The 23,018-nt window shown below is 36.7% G+C and overlaps 4 protein-coding genes across 4 annotated transcripts; 3 read left to right on the top strand and 1 right to left on the bottom strand.

Annotated features, from left to right (window-relative positions):
• Positions 1-640: 640 nt before the first annotated feature.
• On the top strand, positions 641-14,395 carry LOC128671717 (SET domain-containing protein SmydA-8-like). The gene is made up of 3 exons (XM_053748446.2): positions 641-2,072; positions 11,754-11,917; positions 13,200-14,395. The coding sequence occupies exons 1-3, from the start codon at positions 899-901 to the stop codon at positions 13,353-13,355; spliced, it is 1,494 nt and encodes a 497-aa protein (XP_053604421.1). The 5' UTR covers positions 641-898; the 3' UTR covers positions 13,356-14,395.
• Positions 3,973-6,787, top strand: LOC128671742 (SET domain-containing protein SmydA-8-like). Its single transcript, XM_053748479.1, has one exon. It carries the CDS (start codon positions 5,267-5,269, stop codon positions 6,443-6,445), a length of 1,179 nt encoding a protein of 392 aa, XP_053604454.1. The 5' UTR covers positions 3,973-5,266; the 3' UTR covers positions 6,446-6,787.
• LOC128671801 (uncharacterized protein) lies at positions 14,263-16,527 on the top strand. The gene is made up of 3 exons (XM_053748570.2): positions 14,263-14,395; positions 14,537-15,100; positions 15,683-16,527. The coding sequence occupies exons 1-3, from the start codon at positions 14,295-14,297 to the stop codon at positions 15,756-15,758; spliced, it is 741 nt and encodes a 246-aa protein (XP_053604545.1). The 5' UTR covers positions 14,263-14,294; the 3' UTR covers positions 15,759-16,527.
• Positions 15,754-22,791, bottom strand: LOC128671610 (fl(2)d-associated complex component-like). Its single transcript, XM_053748266.1, has 9 exons — positions 22,123-22,791; positions 20,358-21,592; positions 19,916-20,079; positions 19,370-19,451; positions 18,257-18,474; positions 17,682-17,777; positions 17,410-17,527; positions 16,702-17,039; positions 15,754-16,362 (listed from the first exon to the last, which is right to left on the bottom strand). The coding sequence occupies exons 1-9, from the start codon at positions 22,683-22,685 to the stop codon at positions 16,147-16,149; spliced, it is 3,030 nt and encodes a 1,009-aa protein (XP_053604241.1). The 5' UTR covers positions 22,686-22,791; the 3' UTR covers positions 15,754-16,146.
• Between the last annotated feature and the right edge of the window lie 227 nt (positions 22,792-23,018).

Here is a 23,018-nt window from a genome sequence, read left to right as displayed (position 1 = left end):
ACATAAAAGGAACTGATTCAATTTGTATCAAATTCAAATATGGTAAGTTTTAATAAACAAATGATTCTCCAAAAAGCTTTATTTCGAGCAATGATAAAACATTCTATTTTCGAAACTATTTCGAATGTGGTCGAAACAAATGTGGTTTGAGTTGCAGGGAATGCTTTTACCCACTGATCACTTTTTCAATTTGTGCAATAAAATTTAATTAAATAGCATTAAGTAAATTTAGTCCACCCATCACAATAAGTAATTTTAGTAATTAGACATACCTAGTCCTATCAATTTCGGTAAGTATTGAAACTATGTTCTCTTATAGGTAGACGTACGTATTTAATTACCTATTTATATGTATCCGATACAAAGAATATAACCTACATGCTTGCAGAAATCGTCGGTAATGATATAAAGTAATTCCAGAAATAACGTGGGATCCTAAGATTTTTAGTAAATAAACCCAGAATAGATTGGCTACTCATTTATTAATACTCTTACTTCAGGGTTTTAAAAATAAACTATCTCTAGGTTATATAACGTGGTTTTAATTTTCCCAGATGTCACGACTCGTCTTTCACACCGCGAACGGCAGGTAACGTTCATACCGACCAAGAGCCGCTAATAAATCTTCGCCAATACGGAACTGACGGTGAGCAGGCCTAATCTAAAATATTAGTTTGGCAACGCTCAGGAAAAATACGTCAGGTTACGCTCCACAATTACCTCACACGGCCGGCGAACGTCGATCGGGCATAGTATTTTAACCAAAGCACACCAAATTGGCTATGTGTTTATTATATCATCCGAACGCAGCCTAGTCAGTGTTATCAAACCCGCTGATTTGTATTATATTCGCATCGAGTGCGCAGTGCAGTGCCGTCACCGAGCGAGTCACGGCAGGATGTTGTCGTTGGAGCAATTGACACTAATGGTAAAGGAACACCTCGGACTCTATAGCCATGAGGACGGCGTTCAACACGTCAGCAAATGGACCATCGGAGAGTCGCCATTAGGTGGACGAGGAATATTTGCCACTGAAGACCTCATGTCAGGGGAAATACTCTTCGTAGATCATCCTCTTATCCGTGGACCCCGAGCAGGAAACACGCTGCAGGCAGGATGCTCAGTGTGTGACAAATTAGACTCCGACACATTTTTTAAATGTTCAAATTGTGCATTATTATTGTGTTCAAAAGAGTGTCAAGATACAAGTATTCATTACAATGATTGTGAAATTATTTCCCGTTGGTCTACTAAAGTTCCGATTGACGAGGTCGACCATACGCTTCTATCGCGTGCGTTAACATCGATACGGTCGTTGTTATTAAATGAAGACCAAAAACAGCTCATGGCATCACTTGAAGCTCATACGCAAGAAATACATGGATCTGAAATTAGAGTACTCAAAAACTTTTTCGTAATTCCGAAAAAAGATGAAGAATTAATGGTGCAAGCATCACGCGCACTGGACGCTAATGCATTTCAAGTAATTACCCCTTATGGCAAAAAGGAGGTGAGCACGCGAGGGCTGTATCCTGTCTCGTCACTGATGAATCACTGCTGCACGTCTAATACTAGATATACGTTCAACCGGGATGGACAAATGACTGTTAAAACAGTAAAACCTATACGTGCTGGAGCCGAAATATTTACTTGTTATTCTGGTATCTTATGGGGAACGCCTGCTCGCCGAGCTCATCTTTATAAAACTAAACACTTTTGGTGCAAGTGTGAGCGCTGTGCAGATCCAACTGAGCGTGGTACGCTCTTGGCTGCTCTCAAGTGTTTTGTGACCGAATGTTCCGGATCTCTTCTGCCTCTGGAACCGCTGAAACCGACATCCGCCTGGCGATGCCTGGATTGTGGTCTCCGAGTGCCATATCAAAACATTTGTGCAGTGCAGAGTGCTCTTGGAAGTTTGATGGGAACTCTAAATTTCGAGGACATAAAAGAACTAGAATTCTTTTTAAGTCATCGTGTCATAAAATTTATTCCGAAAACTAATCAAATCATCTTGGATCTGCAGTGCCGAATGATTTGGGAACTAGGCGAGACTGATGGATATCGTTGGCATGGTAAGACTTTCCAAATGTACTATATAATTACCTAAACTAACAATCAGCCAGCGTCCTATTTTATATTAGCTTTATGTAATGTATGACAGATTTTACCAACCTTTTTAAATAATATATCTTCTTCATACTACCCTTTTGTTTCTTAACAAGACTATGGATTTAGTAAGTTCTTACGGAGTACCTACTAATTCTATGAACAAGACTAATGGCAAAACCACTAACATGTTTCTTGGCAATGCAAACATTGCCAAAAGTCATCACGTATCTAATGACAACTAATATACCTATTACAAATGTAATATATTACATTTTATCTACGTACGAGGTACTTGATCAATGCTATGTAATTAGATAGCGTCTAGAGTTCAATTTTATACAAAGGTTTACTTCAAAGCTCAGAAAATAATAAATCGTAATACATTTGTAACCGGTGGTATAGTTATCAACGAACAAAAACAAACTCGTCCGCCACAACATGCCATTGTTATAAGCGTCCGTTCGTCTTATGCTACGATAACCTTTACCAACACACTAGTTTTGTATAAATGTCTAATTATTAAAATATTAAAACACTTTAGGCCATGTTTGCAATAAAGCTACTTTCAAATGTATTGGTGAAAGTTTGTAACGAAGATGTGAAATCATTACATACAAAAGTACTTTATTTAATCTGATTAATTAATAGAGGTTATTTGTATATTTTGGCAAAGCTACATCAGTTTTTGTTCAAAAAACTATACTTCTATATTAATAACCAGAGTCCATCTCGGCTTCGAAGAAGTATCCTATATTACTCTTGTACGTTTCGTCTGTCTCTATGCCAAATTTCAACAATATCAGTCCAATAGTTTTTAGTTTATTCATTATAAACAATTTTTTTTTCTCTTTATAATATGTATTAGTATATAGTACCTATGGATATGGAAGTATGAATATCCTTATCCTTACATATTATAAAACAAACTCTGCCGTGTCTGTCTGTGTTGCCGCATCCGTCTGTCTGTTCGCGATAAACTCTAAAACTACTGCACGGATTTTCATGCGGTTTTCACCAATAACTAGTTTGGTTCCTGAGGAGGTTCCGAGCGAAGCCGGAATGGGCCGCTAAAATAAGAAAGTCTACATCGTTTCTACCCCAAAGACCAGAAATGTGGTATGAAAATATCTGTGACAACACACCCAATACATTTTTCCACGGGCTGAGCTACGGACAATAGCTAGCTAATCCTATATAAATACTGTGTTCTATCTTGTATTTTCATTATCTGTATAATATGAATAAGGTTAGATGATCACAATCTTGATTTTCTCGTCATATCTTGAAATTCCTTATCTAATCCCGCTTGACATATCATATTAAATATTAAATAAGAAAATTTACATTTCATTACAAAACACAAATTTTGTTGCAATCAAATAATTATGTAAAAATATATTACACTAAACTTTAAAACTAATTACTATAATTAATAGGTAATAATAGGTACTAAAATTATTACAGAATGTGACAACCTTGCAATTACCTAGTCACGGGATTGTCTTCATTCACAATTATTCCAAATGGTAAGCCCATTCCTTTGCCAAGTTGACATGTACACGTTGCATAGCCAACTAATAAACGCACTTATCTGATTTCTAAATATTAGTTCAATACTTATTAATAATTTCCTTTCAAACTTACATGTACTTATCCCTTCCCTTCCCAACCCTCCACCGGGTTGATTTTAAAAAGATTTAAAATTTTTTGCACCAATGTGACCCTGTACGTATTCAACAGCCTCCCAAAACTTCTATAATTGACATTGGACATAACTTTCTCGTAGTCTATTTTCGTTTAAATTTCAATTACTTGTTACGTGCCGAAAATCATTCAGTCATTATTAAATATAACAACATACCTATTTTCTGAAAATATCGTTATAATGAAGAATCAGGAATAAAAACCCTACAAAAAGATCTGTACATAGAAAAACTTTCATCTGCTTTAAAATCCGATCCTGCGCAATCGCAGGTTTCAATAAACAGCTTGTTAATAATTATCACCGAGAGTATCGTGAAGTTATCATCAACCATCTGTGAAACCGAAATAGACCTTGACCTCCTGTAAATCCAATCTATAAACCGTGCATTTGATAGAGCAATGGCCCGTAACATTTATGTTGTGACCGAAATAGAGTTTGGGATGGTGACATTTGGCAGGTTTGTTGTCATACCAATCCTTCGACGGCGCAAATTTTTCTGTCGTCTACAAAGAGCATCGCTCGATATAATTAATTCGAGATTAATTATACCGAGAGATTGAACGGTCGAGATTGGAGAGTAGCGAGTGCTCGGCCGACACTGAGCTTTTTCAATGCGAACTGTTTTGTTCTGGGCTCACAAACTTTTTGATGTTTTCCGACCGATCCGAAGCGAGGCATGTTGATAGGGTGGGTTCCTTTTTTACCCTGTATCGTACTTAATCACGAAATATCACCGGTTTACTAGATGCTACGACAACGACCACAGCAAGTTCGAACCTTATCTAGTTACCTAGATACTTAGATTCCATATTTTTTGAACAAAATTTGCTAAGACTAGGTATTAGTTAATGGATTCTAGATTTATTCAAATGGGTTTTGTGGCGCAGTAACCATCTGGCATGTCCATGGTTTACTATAATGGATTTGGATGGCTATTTGATTTCTGTTCTGAAGTTCCCTTACGTCTGAACGTTTTCCATGAGTGTGTATTCGTTTAAGAATGTTCCTCGTGCTATAACTTTTAGGTTATCTAAATAATTTAGAAGAATTAGAACTCACAAGTAGAAGTCTATGAGTATTGCCAGCTATAATAACGAGTGCCACATACATAGTACAAACATACAATCACCATCCAGTCTAGCATTTATCGTTGTTTATATTCCACACCTATTATCTAGTACAATGTACCTGTTTACGTATATGCACAGTAATTATAATGTCGGTATCACGAAATTTTGAATGAAAAAGTATGTAGTAAATAACTCGACAAATCGTAAAACGGAAATGTTACGTCAGTTTCGACACGTAAGCCGTATTCATAAACAACATGAAATTTAGTATTCCAGGAGCTATTTTCATATCGGGTCATGTATATCGATGGTCGGCTTCAGTCAGCCGCGGCGCGCTTCCAGTTCTACCAGACCTGGACAATCAGTCACCAATTAGAAAAACATGGAGGCAAAGATTTATGAGGACAAGTCTGAAGAAACTATAACCAGGAATTGGATCATCAAAACATCGGAACTTGGTGGTCGTGGAATATTTGCAAGCAAGCCAATAAAACGAGGCTCTCTTATATTCTCCAATAGACCCCTAGCAGTAGGCCCTCGTGCAGATTTTGCCGGCAAGACCTTCTGCTCCATCTGCTATGACACGAGCTACTCCTGCTACCCGTGTGAAAAATGTGCGATGTTCGTTTGTTCTGAGGACTGCGCAAATTCCCAACAACATGCAAATGAATGCGCATTTGTGGTGCAGAATTGGAAATTGAAACGGAATAGTGAGATAAACACTAAAGTGCAAGCTGAAATACTTATTTATATTCGTCTTCTATTGTTGAATGAAGAACAGAAACAGCTCTTGTCTTTATTGCAAAAAAGCAAAAACAGTTTTAGTGCCAAAAACTTGGACCTTTTATGTTCAGAATATATAATCCCCGAGGAACATATGAAACTTATCAAAATAATTACTTCTATTATGATAGTAAACTCTTTCAGAATATCTTGGAATGCAAACGGAAAAAAGACACCATTACGAGGTATATATCCATTTTCTTCGTTTCTTAATCATAACTGTGTGCCAAATACAAGGAATGTCTTCAAGACGGATCACACAATGCTCGTGTACGCGAGTAAAGACATTGAAATCGGAGAAGAGATCTTGACCTGCTACACTGGAATTCTGTGGTGCACGCCTGCAAGGCGCTGCCAATTATATAAGACTAAGCAATTTTGGTGTTCATGTGAGCGCTGTAAAGATCCTACTGAGTTGGGGACGAGATTATCAGCGCTAAATTGTTTAAACAGGGAATGTGTAGGAGTCCTATTACCAATAACGCCGACAGATCCTAAGACTCCATGGAATTGTGATAATTGTAATAAAATAGTGTCGTGTCAAAAAATAGGAGCTGTGCTAAGTGTTTTAGGAAGTTTGGTTGGGACCTTGGATGTAGACAACCAGTTTCGACTTGAGACACTAATTTTGGAAAGACTCTCGAGGCTCGTACCATATTCGAACCATATTTTCGTTGATTTGCGATTAAGATTGAGTTTCAAAATTGGATTTACTGAAGGGCTGCAGCTGACTGGTATTTTATTGAAGTTTTCAAAATTAACACCTTTTCAATTTTAACACTGATGCTTATGAGGTTTTGGGTGTGACTATGTATCTTAGATCATAGATCATATGTTCAGGTTAGATCTTATGTGTGAATGTATATGATTTAGTAAATAAGAGATACGTAGTTATGACCTTAAACCATTCATAATAACTCTTAACAAAAGAAAATACATCGGCAAAACTTCAATACGCTTATCAATCATGCTCCGTTCAAAAAGAAAAATTAAGAGTCATTAGATAGTATAACTTTAGCATAAAATTGAAAAAAGAAAAAGAATTCCATTTAGCTTTACAGATACATAACAAACACCTCAAATCGCTAACTAAAATAACTTGAATAAATTCTGACACTGGTGTCCAAATTTATTTAAATCGCCTATAACATCACTTTACAACTACCTGCTGCCGTGCAATCTAAATAAATACTGAAACCCCATAGAAATATACCTACATGTACTTATTAACTTAGACCTTGATTCACCTTATGCAAGGTAATTTAAATTGCATAATTTTGAAGCTATATGCTTCGTTAATTTATACATCCGTGTTAATCCAACATATCCGTCTGAATTGCTGTCATTTCGTTATTTTAACGTTACAATTTACCATACCAACTTGTTATGATGATGAACCAAAAATATTAACCGTGAAAATTACATTGCGATAGACTTTGAGATGTATTTACTAGAATTCAAAATCTATCCATAGGAACGTGAAATTGATATAGGCAAGGCGTGCATTTATAAATCTATATTTATAAAAAAGAAAAACACTCACTCACGTATCACGAAATCTCGAAAACTACTGACCCCATGACGATGAAATTTGGCAGGAAGGTAGATTGTGATTAGGAGACGTCCGCTAAGAAAGGATATTTCGAAATTCCATCCCTAAGGGGGTGAAATAGGGTTGCCAGTTTGTATGAAACTTCGTCATTTTTAAAATAAATAAATATATTAGGACAAATCACACAAATTGAGCTAGCCCCAAAGTAAGTTCGAGACTTGTGTTATGGGATACTAACTCAACGATACTATATTTTATAACAAATACATATATAGATAAACATCCAAGACCCGGGCCAATCAGAAAAAGATCATTTTCCATCATGACCCCACTGGGGATCCAACCCGGGACCTCTCTGTTCAGTGGCAAGAACCTTACCACTGCGCCACCGAGATCGTCAAACTTTGAAGTGAGACACATTATTTTTTTTATTTAAATTTGTAGTTGGTAAAAAATTCGATTTAGAAAATTACATAGACTTAAAATAGAAGTTGCAAGTTTGTATGAAGCATCGTCATTTTTTAAGTGAGTCACATGAAACTTTTGATGGGAATTTGTAGTTAGTAATCTATATATAGGTAGTAAAATATAATATAATGCATTTATTAGATTTTGAAAATTTCATACTCAAGGAAACTTCCTAATTTTTAAAGCAAGATCAAGTGGACAACATTTTCTATTTTTTGCTTACACAGGTTGGGGGCCCACTATAGCCCTGTAGCATTGATACGGCTCAAAAACGACTGTACCTAGAAATGTGAAATTTAGCAGGAAGGTAGACGACTTTTTGGAAATTCCATTCCAAAGAGGGTGAAATAGGTTCGAACAAGTTTGTATGGAATCATTTTTAAAGTAAATAGAACTTGAAATTTTAGGTAAAAACTGGTGGTTAGTAAAAAAAATATAACAATGCAATAAGTAGATTTTGAAAATCGCATCTCTTGGGGAATTATGTAATAGGGGTGGAAATTTATGCGAAACTTTTATTTTTGAAAAGAGGTCCATGAAATGTTCGGCACGCGTTACGGGAACCGGGAGTGGGACATGTAGCGGGAAATGGGATGGGTCACGTTGCGGGAAACGACATGGGACAATTTGCAGGAACCGGACAGGACAAGTTTCGGAATGAGACACGTAGCGGAAATCGTAACGAGAAACGGGGAATTGATCCAAAGATGACAAAAAGTACGAATTTGAATGATAGTAATAAATACATTTTACCTGTCTTAGAATACGCGATAAAAGAATAACTAAAATTTTGTTTCGATTCCTTTTAAGTACTGAAATAAAGGCGTGCGAAGCCGCGGACAAAAGCTAGTATACGTTATATATACTAAACTATAAGATATAAATCCACTACATACATCAGCAAATAGGCGTTACTGGCACATGCGGTGACGACATTATGGAACTTCCTCAAAGCTTTCCACACATCGACGATTTTTATTTCTGACGGACAGTCCATTCGGGACTGATTAGAGCTAGAGTTCTTCTTCTGTCTCTTCAATTGCAGATACCTACACATTTAAACATTTTATGAGCAAAGATATGCCACTGCCAGCGCATTATTTGTGCCGTTCATGAGATCTTCCAAGGGACACGAATCTGAACAAGATGGACTGAAACAAGTGCGGTATTTCTGTCGCCAAATAGTGGGGCTTGCATTGTTGTGTTCCAGTTTAAAGGGTGAGAGAAGCAGTGTAATTATAGGGCACTAAATGGCAAAAGTTCCTAGGCCACAAAGTAGGTAACGCGTATGTTACACCCGCAGTGCAGTTGCAGGCGTTAACAGGCTGTGGTTATCACTTACCATCGCTTAAGCCGCATGCCTGTTTGCCTTCTTGGCATATAAAAGAAAGAATCGTATACCGCGCACTCGTCTGGATGTGCGAGTGCAATCGAAACAGCATTATCCTTTCTACCTCTAAATACCTATTTCACTAAATCAAATAGGTAATACTAGGTTACCTCTTGTTAAGATGTACCTAATATTCATAAATTATACAAGTCAGTGTTGTGTTTCTGGGGCATGTTGTGGTTTCTATCATGTCAAGGTTCAATGGGATGAAATTAATGTAAAATAATTTATGTCAAAACCAACATAGGTCACGCATTGATAACTAGTAAGCTGTGCTAGTTAGGTATACTATGATACAAGCAGTGTTTAGTGCAGAGTCAAGCTAAAATGACAATTGTAAATGCTACCTACTTAATTGTATCTGCCAAGTTAGTTAAAGTATTTTTATAATTATTATTATGAAGTCGTTACTTACTTTTTATAAATGTTATATTTGACGGACACCTGTAGGTATACTGTCCCTAGGTATACTGTCTCAAACAAAATCAAAATGACAATATAATTTCGTTAATGAATAAAGTGGTTCATATAAATAAAGTCGAGAGACAAATAAGTTTCATTAGTGAATAAAGTGCCTTATGGACACTGCGAAAACAATGGCATTCGATATTGCATCAAAGGTGTCCACATGATGATACAAACATCGCAATGTCTGATCAGGTTACATCACTTTTGATGCTGTTTCCATTACATTAATAAGTATGTATATGTTAGAATACTACTAATAAACTAGGAATTAATAAAATAGCCTACCAAATTGAATTTCACCCGAAAATGGATAAGCTCGGGCTAAGAGAGAAGGAGAAATATATTTATTTCAGTTTTACTCTTCTAGGCACAACCGCCAAATCAGACATTTAATTGTGAAGCTATAACTTAGGTGCCCCGTTATTCATAAAAAAGTTAAACCAAATGTTGTATTGTCTTTATTGCGCTTTAAAATAGTTTTAGCAAATAGTTACAAAACACACTGTTAGGGTTAGTAAATGTTCTATAATAAACACCCTCGCAGATGTTGACTAAAATCAGTATTTTTGGCAGTATTGTAAATAAACTTCCTCCAAAATTAATATTTACGTAACTATACTTACTATATGCAGTGTTATGCATACTCACTCGGAGATTTTTAGTAAGTTCCTCATTTATAACGGGATCATGTCGGACAAAGAATGAAATAATATATTTTTTTAATTTATTTTAATAGAACATATATATTTTTATATTGCCTTTGCATTATATTGTAGTATTTAACACAATGTAATGGAAACGCACACTGAATTTGCTTGACACGGTTGATGCACATTCAGGCCGAGATAACACTACATTTATATCATCCAACCCACACATCGACTATTTGTTTATTGTACACACAGATTGTATACTACACTTTTAAATTTGCCAAATCATTATTAAGAGTGGAGGAAGGGGCTAGCCTATGGTACCTATTCTATAATATATTAAGCTTCCGATGAGCTAAGAATCTCGAAACTATAGTTATAAGAATTTTATAGCCTCCGTTACTACTTTCGTTATTTCTATAACAACGAATAAAACCATCATATTCATACTTTTATCATTCACGAAATTTCCAGTCACTTGTGTATTGTGTCTTGCAATAACTGCGTCAATCCATAAAGTTGCAAATGGATATAACAATGAGGCGTGTATTAAATTATGCAGTTAGGATTGCATCGGTCGTTCAGAATAGCGTCCCCCGGAATGCGACGAGTAACTACTACGCAATAGAATAAAATCGGGGACGTTTACTTCGAGAGGGTCAGTTGGTCAATTGAACGCCGAATGACATGGGCGCTGCTGCGAGAAACGCGAGACCGCACGTTGTGACTAGGTGGATCTGCCTCCCAGTGCCGTTAGTATCTCTTTGAAAATACGTTCGCAACACTAAGTATATCGTTCGATTTCAACCAGTGTCATCGGTATTCTATATTCGAAAATTAATTTATTCTCAATCGAATTTACAGCTGTAATAAAAGTATTCAATGATATAGATAGTGATGTGACTAATTCAAATATATCAATTGTTGACAAACATTTAGTGCATATCGACGCGAGTGATCGACTTGGCTTCTTGCCGTGGAAGATCAATGAAGGTCTACATTTTCAGTGGTGCCAATTATTTCTAAACAAGCGGCAAATGTAAAGCGAAATTCAATCATAAATGAAAGTGATCTAATTTATATATCTTAAGTAGGTACGTAATAACGTAAGTTTGCATAATGTTGCACGTGTCTTTCTGTACCTACCTACTTGTTTTGAATAATAATTGAATCGCGATTCACGAAAAGAAACCTATTATTCCAACGACATTAAGAAAGAAAAGAAGACATCTTTTTTATTTCACTAATGCACAACGGAAAACGCACGCAAACGCATCTACCTAAGTTCGTATCTGATCTTAAAAAATAAACTAATGCATATAGAAAAGTTCTCTGAAGTTAGATCTTATCCACGGGTATCTTAAAATTTTTGCTTAAAATTTTTAAACAGACATTTTTATGTACCTAGTCTGTACTTGTATGCTACATTTCAAGAAGATAGGTTGAGTAGATACAACTTGAAGTAGTAACAATCAAACTTACTTTCGCATTTGTAATATTCTCAAAAAAAAAAACTTCGTTATTACCTTATTTTTCACAAAATTACCTACACTTCCAGAGCTGTCGGAAGTACGGCTGGCGCTGAAAGAGAGCCTGTGCCGCGGCACCCTGCGCACGGTGGCGGCGCTGCACGCGGGCGACGCGCACCTGCGCGGCCTGCTGCTGTACCACCTGCACGCCGCCTTGGCCGAGCGCGCCCGACGCTCGCCAGATCTGTATGAGGTACTGCCTACCATCATATTGCTAGTGTGCTTAGAGCCATGACCATTGCTTGGTCATCACACAGATCCTGTGGATGGCTCCCTGCACAGGATGGCATCGTTACTCTCGCCAGACTAGTATAAGGTACCATATGCCGTCATTTGCTAGAAAGTCGCTAGTCGCTAGCTGACAAACTGGCCATAGCCAGTTCATAGTTATAAGAGAGATCCGGTACACAAGTTCGCACCGCTACACCTGAACGCCACCTAGCTTAGTACGCCCGCCCGACGAGCGACCATCGCCGAACCTGTGTGAAGGACTGCCTGAAATCCTAACCCCAGCACGACAAATGCACGCCTTAGTCGAACAACGCTCCACTGATCTTTGAGGTGGTAGGCTGGTACTTTCAAGAAATTTCCATATGCTAAACATCAAACCTGCATCTAATTGACTAAGTATGATTAGAAGGACCTGAAGTAAGGCCTGCTTTTAAGTACCCCTTCTACTGCATCGAATTTCATCGGATTTCGAAATATGAAAGCTGTGTCTTCACAGTGTCTCCAGAAAAATTTTGATTACTTTTTGTTATTGTGCGGTGTGGAAAATTTTATTTCAAAGCAACACTTTAATTCGTAACCTAGCTCACTAGCACTCCGTCGTTAGACAATTTCCCACCAAAATTTCAAAACAAGATAGATACCTACCTAACTGCGTAAATGTTAATACGCCATATGGCCTAAAATAAACTGAATATACTTATATAAATATGTCTTATTCTACTCCGACGGCAGTAATACTCGTAAGATACGATACGATGTTGTCAAGATAAATATATTTGTGCAAAAACATTCGATAGAAAGGTCGTTCCTATTATAAACGATCATGACCCGATTTTTCTGTTGAAGATCCATTTTCTTTCTTTTTCATGTAAGTAGGTAGTTAGATAAAACATAAAAGCCGTCTGAAATTTTCGAAGGAGTTAAAAAAAAGTTATGCTATTTATCACTCATTTTATTCATGTAGTTACCTAGGTGACGACTCTGAATGTATAGTGACACTAAATATTTAGGTAGGTACCATCCATACCATACAGCACAATGATTTATTCCTGATGGTGTACTTTGACTGCTAAATAGAACATTATTGAGGCGTGGTGCATACCTATCATACAGTGAATATGTTGTATGTAATTGGTTATCCAAATGTAATCAGTGTGGATTACCATTAGATACCTATCTACTGTAAGTAACCCCATTATATTAGCGTGGAGTACGTAACTTCGAAGAATAAACTTTCTTTTCAGGAGCTAAAATCGGAAATCGAGAGTACAATAGAGCAAGCATACACGATCCTTCAGGACGACATATCCGCCCCGCCCGACTTGGAACTGCGCCGTCGGTACCTCGGCCCCGGCTGTGATAAACCTCATGAAGAAAGATTCTTCATCCTCACCTCTTAGACTTAAGAACTTTGCTATTTTCGAAAATATTGTGTTTTATTAATTAGGTTTTGAGTGTAAGAATGTACGTATTTTTAAAGTTTATTAAATAAATTGTATTTTGTACACATTTATTTTCACATAATTTCATTGATTATACAATGTAGGTACATATTATATAAGTATGACATAATTAACGCCTGTTTCCCTTAGGCGCGTAGAGCTTCCGTCCGTTCAAATTACGAGATTATACTTAGGTTGTTGGGTGCTAAGCTATAATATATAAACGGGGGCAGATAATAACTTATACAAAAAAAATCAGGTTTATCTGCTTGCGACTGAACCTAATTATTTGCTTTTATGGTGTAAACCAAAATAGGTTTATTTGCCCAAGTGGAACTCTTCGTGTGATTTGCTTAGAATGGCTTTGAACGTAGACTTGATTGATGATTCTTGTGTTTCAGTCATGTAATGTACTTATAATTATTTTAAATAATCTTGTTTGAAGCAATGGATAAGATAGGCTAGTTTATTTAGATTTCACGTATTTTTACGATTTTATAATTCGTAAAAAAAATAAAAAGCGGACAAAGTTGTATGTACGATTTAACGGTAGTTCCATGAATATCCTTGCGAACGTTTTATCCGGCGGAAGTACTAAGTATTGTCAACGATAATAGCGGCGAGTTTTAGGTAGGTTGATGTGTACCTATAATGTACGTGCACAGTGCGAACTGCGTTGCGGCTATGCAGCATCAGGCAAATGTTAAAAAACTAACTGTCAATGTCACGCACATGTCATCACAGCATACCAGCAAATAGGCATGAGGGGAACGGGGGGTAATTTTTTCAACTTTTTGTTATCAACATCAAGCAGTTGACCGAGTATATTTTATTATTTTCCGATTGTGTACAATAATATATGGTGTTAACGCTATAATAACTGTTGGTCTTATAAAAATGCCATCTCTTCGTCAAGCCCTATTACTGTCTTCCTCGAACTGTCACGGTTATTCTATGTTGGAATTTGCGAAACAAGAAATATGCTCCTTTCTGGAAAAGTAAGTAGTAAATTATTAATACCTAGTGGCTTTTCATGTATAAATAATCTAGCGAATTATCTTGATTACAAAATTAATCTAAAAATTCATTTTGTTATATTCGGCGAAGTACCGCAATATTGTAAACTAACATTTTTACAGAAACAACGTAAAAGAATTGATTTTTATACCATATGCTCAAAACGACTTTCATGGATATACAGCAAAAATTAAAGAAGTAATCGACCCTTGGGGTTTTAACGTCACAGGTATACATTCTTACCCTGACCCAGCAAATGCTGTGAATTCTGCTAAAGCTATTTTCATGGGAGGGGGCAACACATTTTTGCTCCTAAAAAGATTGTATGAAAATAATTTAGTTGAACTCATTAGAACTAGAGTCAATGAAGGCAACTTAGCATACATGGGCAGCAGTGCAGGCACAAATGTGGCAACAAAAAGCATACACACGACTAATGATATGCCCATAATCTATCCTCCCACATTTGATGCAATCAAAATCGTTCCTTTCAACATCAATCCACATTATATAGATAGAGTTGAAAGTGACAAACATAAAGGTGAAACAAGAGATCAAAGAATCTATGAATATATGGAAATGGATCACTGTTCTCCAGTTCTCTGTTTGAGAGAGGGATCAATGCTGCTGCTTGATGGAGACACTTTGGCTGTCAAGGGTGTGGCTGGTGCTACACTATTTTTGAAGTAAGTATAGACCACATAAGAAATATATTTTCTAAATCAATTGTTATCAAGGTTCTAGTCAAATAAGCATGTCTATTACTTCATTATTTCCTTAGTAGGTACATATAATAAATAAATACATTTTTAAAACAACTTTTATGGGCAATAGTCATTGTCATAGTGCAAAAAGATCAATGTATCTCCAAGATGGATTTTAGTGGACATAGGGTAGATGAAAAGGTCAAAGAATTAAAAAAAGATATGATAATCTAGATAAAATATAAATAGGTATTTAAGATTATTCATAGACTGTGACCAGCTGGAGGACATATTACCATTGTGACACCACTTTTATGTGTCATTTAGTATGGAGCATTAAGACAAGCCCTAAAGTATGTTTTTATCATATCTTTAAAAGCATTGTTGTTATCACAGTATTCTTTTCACTGGTGTTTCTATAAATACTAGGGCCTCTGTATAGTCATCAAAACAAAAAATTCAACCACCCTATTCTATACTGAAGTCAGTTGAAAGAAATAGCCCCTTTTTAGATACATATTTTTGTAGTTTTAATAACCATGAATAATAATGAACTTGTTGCAGAGGCCAGAAGAAGACTGATTATCCTGTTGGAGCTGATGTATCTTTTTTACTAAATGAAGATAAAGACATAGTGTGATTCAAAGTTTATATATTGTTTATATATTTTTTGCTTCAATTAAGCGATGTAACCATTGATTTACAAAATGTATTATGCAGATATATTGCCAAATATATGCAAATTATGTTTTCAATAAAAATTAATTGGTAATAGAAAAACATGGTGCAGAAACATCACATAACACAAGGAAGAACATGAACAAAGTCACATTAAAAATAATCAACATGCTAAGTCTATTGAAGATCACTTAGATAATACAGTCCAAGGTGGTGGGTGACATGGAAAATCAACCCTTTTCCACTTTTAATGTTTGTATGGATAGTCAGTCACACTAGAATCCGCCAAAAGGATGTTCATGGTGGTATTGCACATTGTTTTATGGCCCAGGTAGACCCTGGAATCTTCGTCAGCCAGTGACCGGCGCCTGCAAGAGCAGCGCCCGTGCGGCGTGGAACAGCGCCGGCTGCGGAGCGGCGCGCGTCTGCCCCGAGCGCTCCGCCGCCGGCAGCTGGCACAGGTACCGGCGCAGCGCCAAGTCGCGTCTCGCGCTCAACCCGCGAGTGATCTCACACCCGGAACCAAATAACAACGCACGTTGCCGCTTTCGCTTTTGAATCGCTACCTATAAAGTCAAAATTGAAATAAGTGAACCTAACATTCGATATTGTGAATGCCAGAAATTTATAACTCATTGTTCAGATTGCAATTACAATACCTTAATAAATACAAATTGATTGTTATGGAAAAAATAAATCATTTTTCACATATTATATAATACATTCACAAACATCGTATTTTTCATGTCACAGATTACAATTTGTGGCTTATCAATTGCAATGCCTTTCAATTACATTGGTTCATTGTCTATTTGAAGAAAGTAAAAACAATTGGGAGAAAATCTTGCCTAATAGTGGGATAATATAATTTAAATAAGAAAAAGTTCAAGAAACAAATATGTTACCTGAATAGCAGCTACAGGATGTAGTGAATTGACATCTGGAGGAGGTTCTATTTTCTTTTCCTCTTTTTGTTCACCATTTTCCATCTTTTTATTCCCTTCAGCAGTATCGTTTGTATTTCCATCTTCAGATTTTGTGGATTCAAGTGTTTCTGCGTTCTTTTGCAATATTTTCTCAACAACATCTTTGCCAGCCATATCAAAAGACAAGCCAAGCCGTGATAACACTCGTTCAGGCCTCCAGCGATCCCTAGCTCCACCTGTAGGGGCTGTATGTTCACGGCGGTGCACATCTGCCACTAAACTTGCCCAATCAACACCTAAAGCGTCACCCAAGCCAGCTGTAACAAAAGGGTTGTATTATTTAATATCAAAGTCAAAAATAAACAAGAAAAATATATTATGACAGAGGTCATTGTCTATTTGCTTCATGAGGAAATATATTTCAAATTCAAATAAACAGCGATATTTTATAAAATAAAGTAATTTATCACAATTCCTACTCTATATTATATCTATCTCATACTAATGACCCGGCCCGCCTTCGCATATGGAGTATGGAGTCCTTTGTACAAGTTTTTGTTTGTGTGACCTGAGAATAAATTGTCTAAATAATAAAGAAACCTGAATCAAAACAAGAAGAAACCTTAAGGCGAAAGGCGACTTTATTTTATACTGTATGTATATACTATATGTAGTGATAGTGATCACCTCTAGTCCTCTCTTCCTCCAATTCACCATCTGAGATTTCTTCAAAATCTAAGTTGGTTACATCTTCTTCATCTTTAACTTCTTGGATGTCCTTCTCTTCACCAGCACCACTAGTATCCTGAAAAATAATTGTGATTTTAATGTGATGATTTGGAAGTTAGTTATCAACCATCCAATTCAATAGAATATCCTTTTGGCAAGCTGTTTGTAACATAGGCGAGCTCAAGAAAAAATTACTGCTAAATCAATGAAATTAATTTTTGCTAATTTACCTGAGTAGATTCTTTTTCGGAACCTTCTACTTTAGAAGTGCTTTCATCCACTAGTTGCGCAGTTTGGCTATCTTCGTCCATATTCTGATCACCCATCTAAAAGATGATGAGCAAAATTAGAATAACGTGATATATCACGAAAAATTCTTCTGACCTCGAAAAATGGATTTTTAATTTTGTTTTTACTAAGTATTGCATGAATTGGATACCCAAACCTTCCCATCATTCACCTATCCACTGGCAAAATCCAACCCAATAGGTATTTAAAGATAATTGGCCTATTGAGGTCTAACGTTCTATAATACTTGGGGCAAAAATACATTTTTTGTATGTATGTTTGTAACGCGATAACTTTCGAACCGTTGGTCCGATTTTGATGAAATTTAAAAGGTATGGAGGATCTGTAAATAGAATTTTTAAGTTCGTGGGTCATCAAAATCGGTTTAGTCGTTTTTGAAATATTCATAATTTTGTAAAAAAATATTGTGTTTGCGAGGTGTAAGTTCGCGGCGAACAACTAGTTTTACACATTTTACTAAAAATCTAGGGTGTGATAATACGTCATGAATACTAACATCGTCTCTTTCAAGTATATCATCAGGGTCATCGCTTATTTCGCTGAGATCGTCTGGTATTGGTTTATCTTCGACTTCGGTATCCGGCCTGGGAGGGGCGGCGGGGGCCGCTTGTGCGGGGGGAGGTGTGCTTTTCGCCGGAGCCTCTGGTTCATTTCTCACCATTCTTCTTTTACCGTCGCCTCTGCCCATATCCATTCTCATTCTACTGTAGTCATCTGCATAAGAGTCATATGCAATTAAATAAGAAATAAGTATGTGAATACTAATAATGAGTCCCTTAAAATCTTTGATTTTTATTTTACACTGATCTCCCCATGAACCAAATAAAAGAGGACCCGGGGGTTTGGTTTGATTGACTAATGATTGGACATTGTGCAGTCATAAAGAAAGATGCACAGAGATCACATATAAAATCACATAAACTACGCAATTTTCATGCATTGACGTCGGCATCTGTTAAAGTACGATTGTAGCCCGCATTACAAAAATTGGCAATGGGTTTTGTTTGGCTTCGTGGATCGCGTGGAGAAGAACTAAACTAACCAACTCTATAATACTAAGCGACTTTTATCAGTACAGAATTTTATCTAAACAGCTAGCTTTTGAACTTCATATCTTGGTCATTCCTAAAAATGATGAAGAGTATTTTTACTAATTTTCAGCTTTTTATCTTGAAAATTGTATTAAGTCCCATACAACCTTTCACCCCCCTTTTGAAGATGTTGAGGGTTAATTTTCAGAAAAACTTGAAACATGTGTTCTTTAATTTGTTTAAACAACTAAAATCCAAATTTTCAAGTTAGTGAACTTCAACGGTGTAGAACTTTAATATAAAAGATTTTCACCCCCGTGGTGGAATTTCCAAAAATTCTCTCTTAGTGCTCACCTACACTCCCTAGGGAACCTACATGCCAAATTTCAGCTTTCTACGCCCAGTAGTTTCAGCTGTATGTTATCTGTCTGTCAGTCAGTCAGTCACTCAGTAACGAAAAAGTTTTATATGTATATATTGATTCATTAAAAGTCGAAAGTAGTGAGCGTCTCACGAAAGTATTGCATCAGTATTTATCTGTCTCAACTATTGACAAAAAGTACAAGATTTTTTTTTACCATGGCCCCGACCTCGATGTGGCCCAGGATGACCTCGATGATGCCAGCCTTCCATTTCTTCCTTTTCACCCCACTCGTTCATCTGAAAAATACTATAATTATGTAGCAAACATTTATATTTTACTGACACAAGAATTAAAATAATATTAATAAATAAAGTACATACCAAAATGATGATAAGGACAGCCAAGGAATATGTGGGAGAGAATGAAACAGGGGTCTTTATATTTTCTTTTACGGTAATCAATTGGTTCATAACCGTACAATGCTTGATAGTACAAACTCACCTAGAGCAAAAGTTGAAAAAGCAGTGAATGAATAAATTATAAAGTCAGATGACCAGATAGTTTTGAAAAACTTTGATATCTTTTCCTCGAATCATATAATAAAATAGTACATGAGAGATATAGAAGCTCTATGTAAACTGAATATAAATCACACAGGAATACAGGGAGTTTGGAGAATAACAGACAAAAACAAAGTAATCCAATGAAATTAATTATTGGAATAAATGCATAAATGTGAAATTTTTCAGCTTTCAAGTACCTGATCATGCATGGGCCAATGTCGGTCTCTGCCCCAATCATCTGCTGCGCGATAATCTTCGTTATCCCAGTCTTTATGTGGATGCATATAACCCCGTTCGCGATCAATAGAAGTAGATCTTCCTTCCCACGAACGATCACGGCGTGGATGGCGATCATCGTAACCTAAAAACATACAATTTTTTTATCAATGGTAGTGGGGGTAAAATATGTAGTATAAGTACCCTAAAGCGCTTACAATACGCCTTTGCAAATTGTGACAGCAACAGAAAGTGCCCATATTTGATAAAAGATAAAAAAGAAACAGATTGCAAAATTAATTTCATGAAATTAGAATTGTGTGTAATATTGTCAAACATATAAAAAATATGACTAAATCTTCATAACCCAAGAGACAAATTGACATGAATCAACTATTATCAGCATTAATTCTTATTACCTACCCATGTCTACTCCTCTATGATCTCCAATATGATCTCCATACATCCTGTCATCATCTTCGGGATATCCTCTAGGAGGTCCAGCCATGTCATACCCGGCATCATAGTGTCTCTCCCTGCCCTGCATGCCATAACCTGGTGACCTATCATCATCTCTAGTTACATTGTCATATCTGTCATCTCCCCTATCATAATGTTCCATATTACGATCATTGTCATACTGGCGGTCTATACCCATTTCATAATCACCTTGTTCCCTGTCCATGCTTTCCAATCTATCTCTCTTAGTGGAACGGTCCCTTTCCACCCTGTCTTGTTTTCGGCCACCCCTCTCAGACTGTGTATCTTGTCTCTCTTTAGATGTAGTAGAATTTTTATCAGTTTCAAGATTTCTGTTTGAGATAGCAGCAAGGGCTGCCAGTCGTTCTTCAGGCCTAGGAAGCAGTCTTTCCATAGGTTTATTTGGTTTTTCTAAACCTTTGTCAGAACCACCCCTGTTGCCCAAGCCGCGATCTCGCCCCCTTCGCTTGCTATCATCCCTCTTGTTATCTTTATTTCTATCACGTCTCTCTTTCCTGTCATGCCTGTCCTTGTCTTCATGCTTATCTTTTCTCCTTTCCAAAGATCTATCCTTATGATCCCTTCCTCTATCTCTGTCCCTGCTTACTGATCGTTTCCTATGTCTGTCAGAACTAGCATCTCTCCTTACTTGCTTTTTAGGTGAAACAGGACGACTCCTATCAGAACTCTCTTTCTTTTTTTGGTCCTTCCGTGGTGATCTAGACCTACCTTTTCGCGGAGACCGGCTGCGGCCTCTAGTACGATCCCTATCCTTTTCACGGTCCTTTTCTCTGTCTTTTTCCTTAGTGCGGTCTCTGTCTTTATCCCTATCTTTAGAATGGGGAGAAGTACTCCTATTTCTCCGCTGAGGAGATTTACCATGTTTTGTCACAGTTTTTGATAGGCTTTTTGATGTGATTGGAGGAGTACCACCTGATTTCTTGCCTGGAGACAAAGACTTCTTTCCCATAGGTGTTTTGGTGACAGATTTTTTCTTCACAATATCATGTTTCTTAAGTAACCTGTCATCTTTTTTCAAAGCAGCTTTTTTACCATCAGCTTTGTCCCTTTTAAGCTGGTCTGTTTTAACAAATTTCTTTTTACTTGGAACATCTCCATCTGATGAGGAACTGGAGTTTCTCTTCAATTTACCTTTTTTGACTTTTCTCCTTGCATCCCTATAAAAAAAATTAACAAATAAATCAAAGTATTGTTTTTTTTTAATCTATTTTTTGTTGAGGCTTCAGTTGCTTGGTGCGACTATGCCAGCCTCATGGGGAAATTCCATTTTATTTGCTATTCTCTAGTCTGCCTTTGCGTCATCCCCCTCTCCAGAATGTATAAATACATCTGGCCTCCCGAGTTAACAGTTTGTTCAACATAATGTTGATTTCACCATTGCCCAAGAGAGATCACACAGGAGTTTATCTCTTAAGCTTGAGTACTGGTCACATTCCAACAAAACATGAAGCAAATCTTCAGTTTTATTGCACACATTACATGCAACCGAATGGGCTTTTTTAATAAGAAAATAAAACTTGTTAACTGGAACACCTGACCTGATCTCACTTGAAAAGTATTGTATATAACAAAATTCACAAATTGAACCTTGCCGACTTTTAGTTTGTGTTTCAAGATCAGTGAAATTATAACTATTTTGAGTATTTAATATGCTGTCACTTTGAATATTATTAAACAGTATAGATACCTGCCAGAGGACGAAGATGATGAACTGCCGTCAGAAGACGACGAAGAAACACTTGAGGAACTGGAACTCCTAGACGATGAAGTGCTGGACACAGGTTTCTTTTTATCCTTCCTCATGTCTTTGCCAGAGTCCATTTTCAACTGTAACTCTAATTCACGTTGAAGTTGCTGCCTTCTTTTCTCAAGTACGTCTGTATCCGCATACTCTAGGTCATTTTGGTCCCAGTTGTCAATTTCACCATCAGGGCTACGGCCTGACCTTACAACTACTGTTGAATGAAGTCTATTTTTTCCATCTTCTTTTACCAAACGCTTTTGCTCAGTGTCCTTGTTAGCTGCGCGCTGCTTCGACGGACTTATCAACGTATGCGTAGATGCAAATTTACAACTTTTACCGTAAACGCAACTACCGTGCTGCGCCCACTGTCTGCAATGTTCAGTTGTTTTTTTGGCAGCAGAGGAACTTTTCTTGGTACCGAGACGCTCAAAAACACTTGGTCTATTGGATAGATCTTTCGTTTTCGGAAGCTCAACAGTTATTTTTCTTTTTCCCTGTTTTGACATTATAAAAGAAATACATTTGTTTCACGTACGAATTAGAATAGATTGAAAAAATACATTTGAGCCGGCATTGAGTCCGCCATTGTTTATTGAATGAATGAAATGTTTGATTTGATGATGAACGAAACCTAGTGTTGTCGATATAATGTCGATGCATTGTGCTGTCAATGCAATCGAATTTATCGACATTCGGCATTAGGCGCATTCACGGACGACAATATAGAATGAAAGAAAATATTTTTATTCGACAAAAAAATTACATAAACTAGATATATATATATATATAGCTTGCATAGATAAACAAAAATTAAAAAAAGGTGAGTTGCACTGTCAAAT

This window comes from Plodia interpunctella, chromosome 1 (genome assembly GCF_027563975.2).
Source record: "Plodia interpunctella isolate USDA-ARS_2022_Savannah chromosome 1, ilPloInte3.2, whole genome shotgun sequence".
NCBI lineage: Eukaryota > Metazoa > Arthropoda > Insecta > Lepidoptera > Pyralidae > Plodia > Plodia interpunctella.
The sequence above is the reverse complement of the archived record's forward strand: the minus strand, read 5'-3'. Positions and strand labels throughout refer to the sequence as shown.

Bases quoted from the DNA above. Each gene is read 5' to 3' on its own strand.
- LOC128671717 (XM_053748446.2), top strand. From the start codon at position 899: ATGTTGTCGTTGGAGCAATTGACACTAATGGTAAAGGAACACCTCGGA. The intron at 2,073-11,753 runs GTAAGACTTTCC...CTACACTTCCAG, and splicing joins TGATGGATATCGTTGGCATG to AGCTGTCGGAAGTACGGCTG. The intron at 11,918-13,199 runs GTACTGCCTACC...CTTTCTTTTCAG, and splicing joins GCTCGCCAGATCTGTATGAG to GAGCTAAAATCGGAAATCGA.
- LOC128671742 (XM_053748479.1), top strand. From the start codon at position 5,267: ATGGAGGCAAAGATTTATGAGGACAAGTCTGAAGAAACTATAACCAGG.
- LOC128671801 (XM_053748570.2), top strand. From the start codon at position 14,295: ATGCCATCTCTTCGTCAAGCCCTATTACTGTCTTCCTCGAACTGTCAC. The intron at 14,396-14,536 runs GTAAGTAGTAAA...ACATTTTTACAG, and splicing joins ATATGCTCCTTTCTGGAAAA to AAACAACGTAAAAGAATTGA. The intron at 15,101-15,682 runs GTAAGTATAGAC...AACTTGTTGCAG, and splicing joins GGTGCTACACTATTTTTGAA to AGGCCAGAAGAAGACTGATT.
- LOC128671610 (XM_053748266.1), bottom strand. From the start codon at position 22,685: ATGTCAAAACAGGGAAAAAGAAAAATAACTGTTGAGCTTCCGAAAACG. The intron at 20,080-20,357 runs GTAGGTAATAAG...GTATGTTTTTAG, and splicing joins TCATAGAGGAGTAGACATGG to GTTACGATGATCGCCATCCA. The intron at 17,778-18,256 runs GTTAGTATTCAT...ATCATCTTTTAG, and splicing joins ATATACTTGAAAGAGACGAT to ATGGGTGATCAGAATATGGA.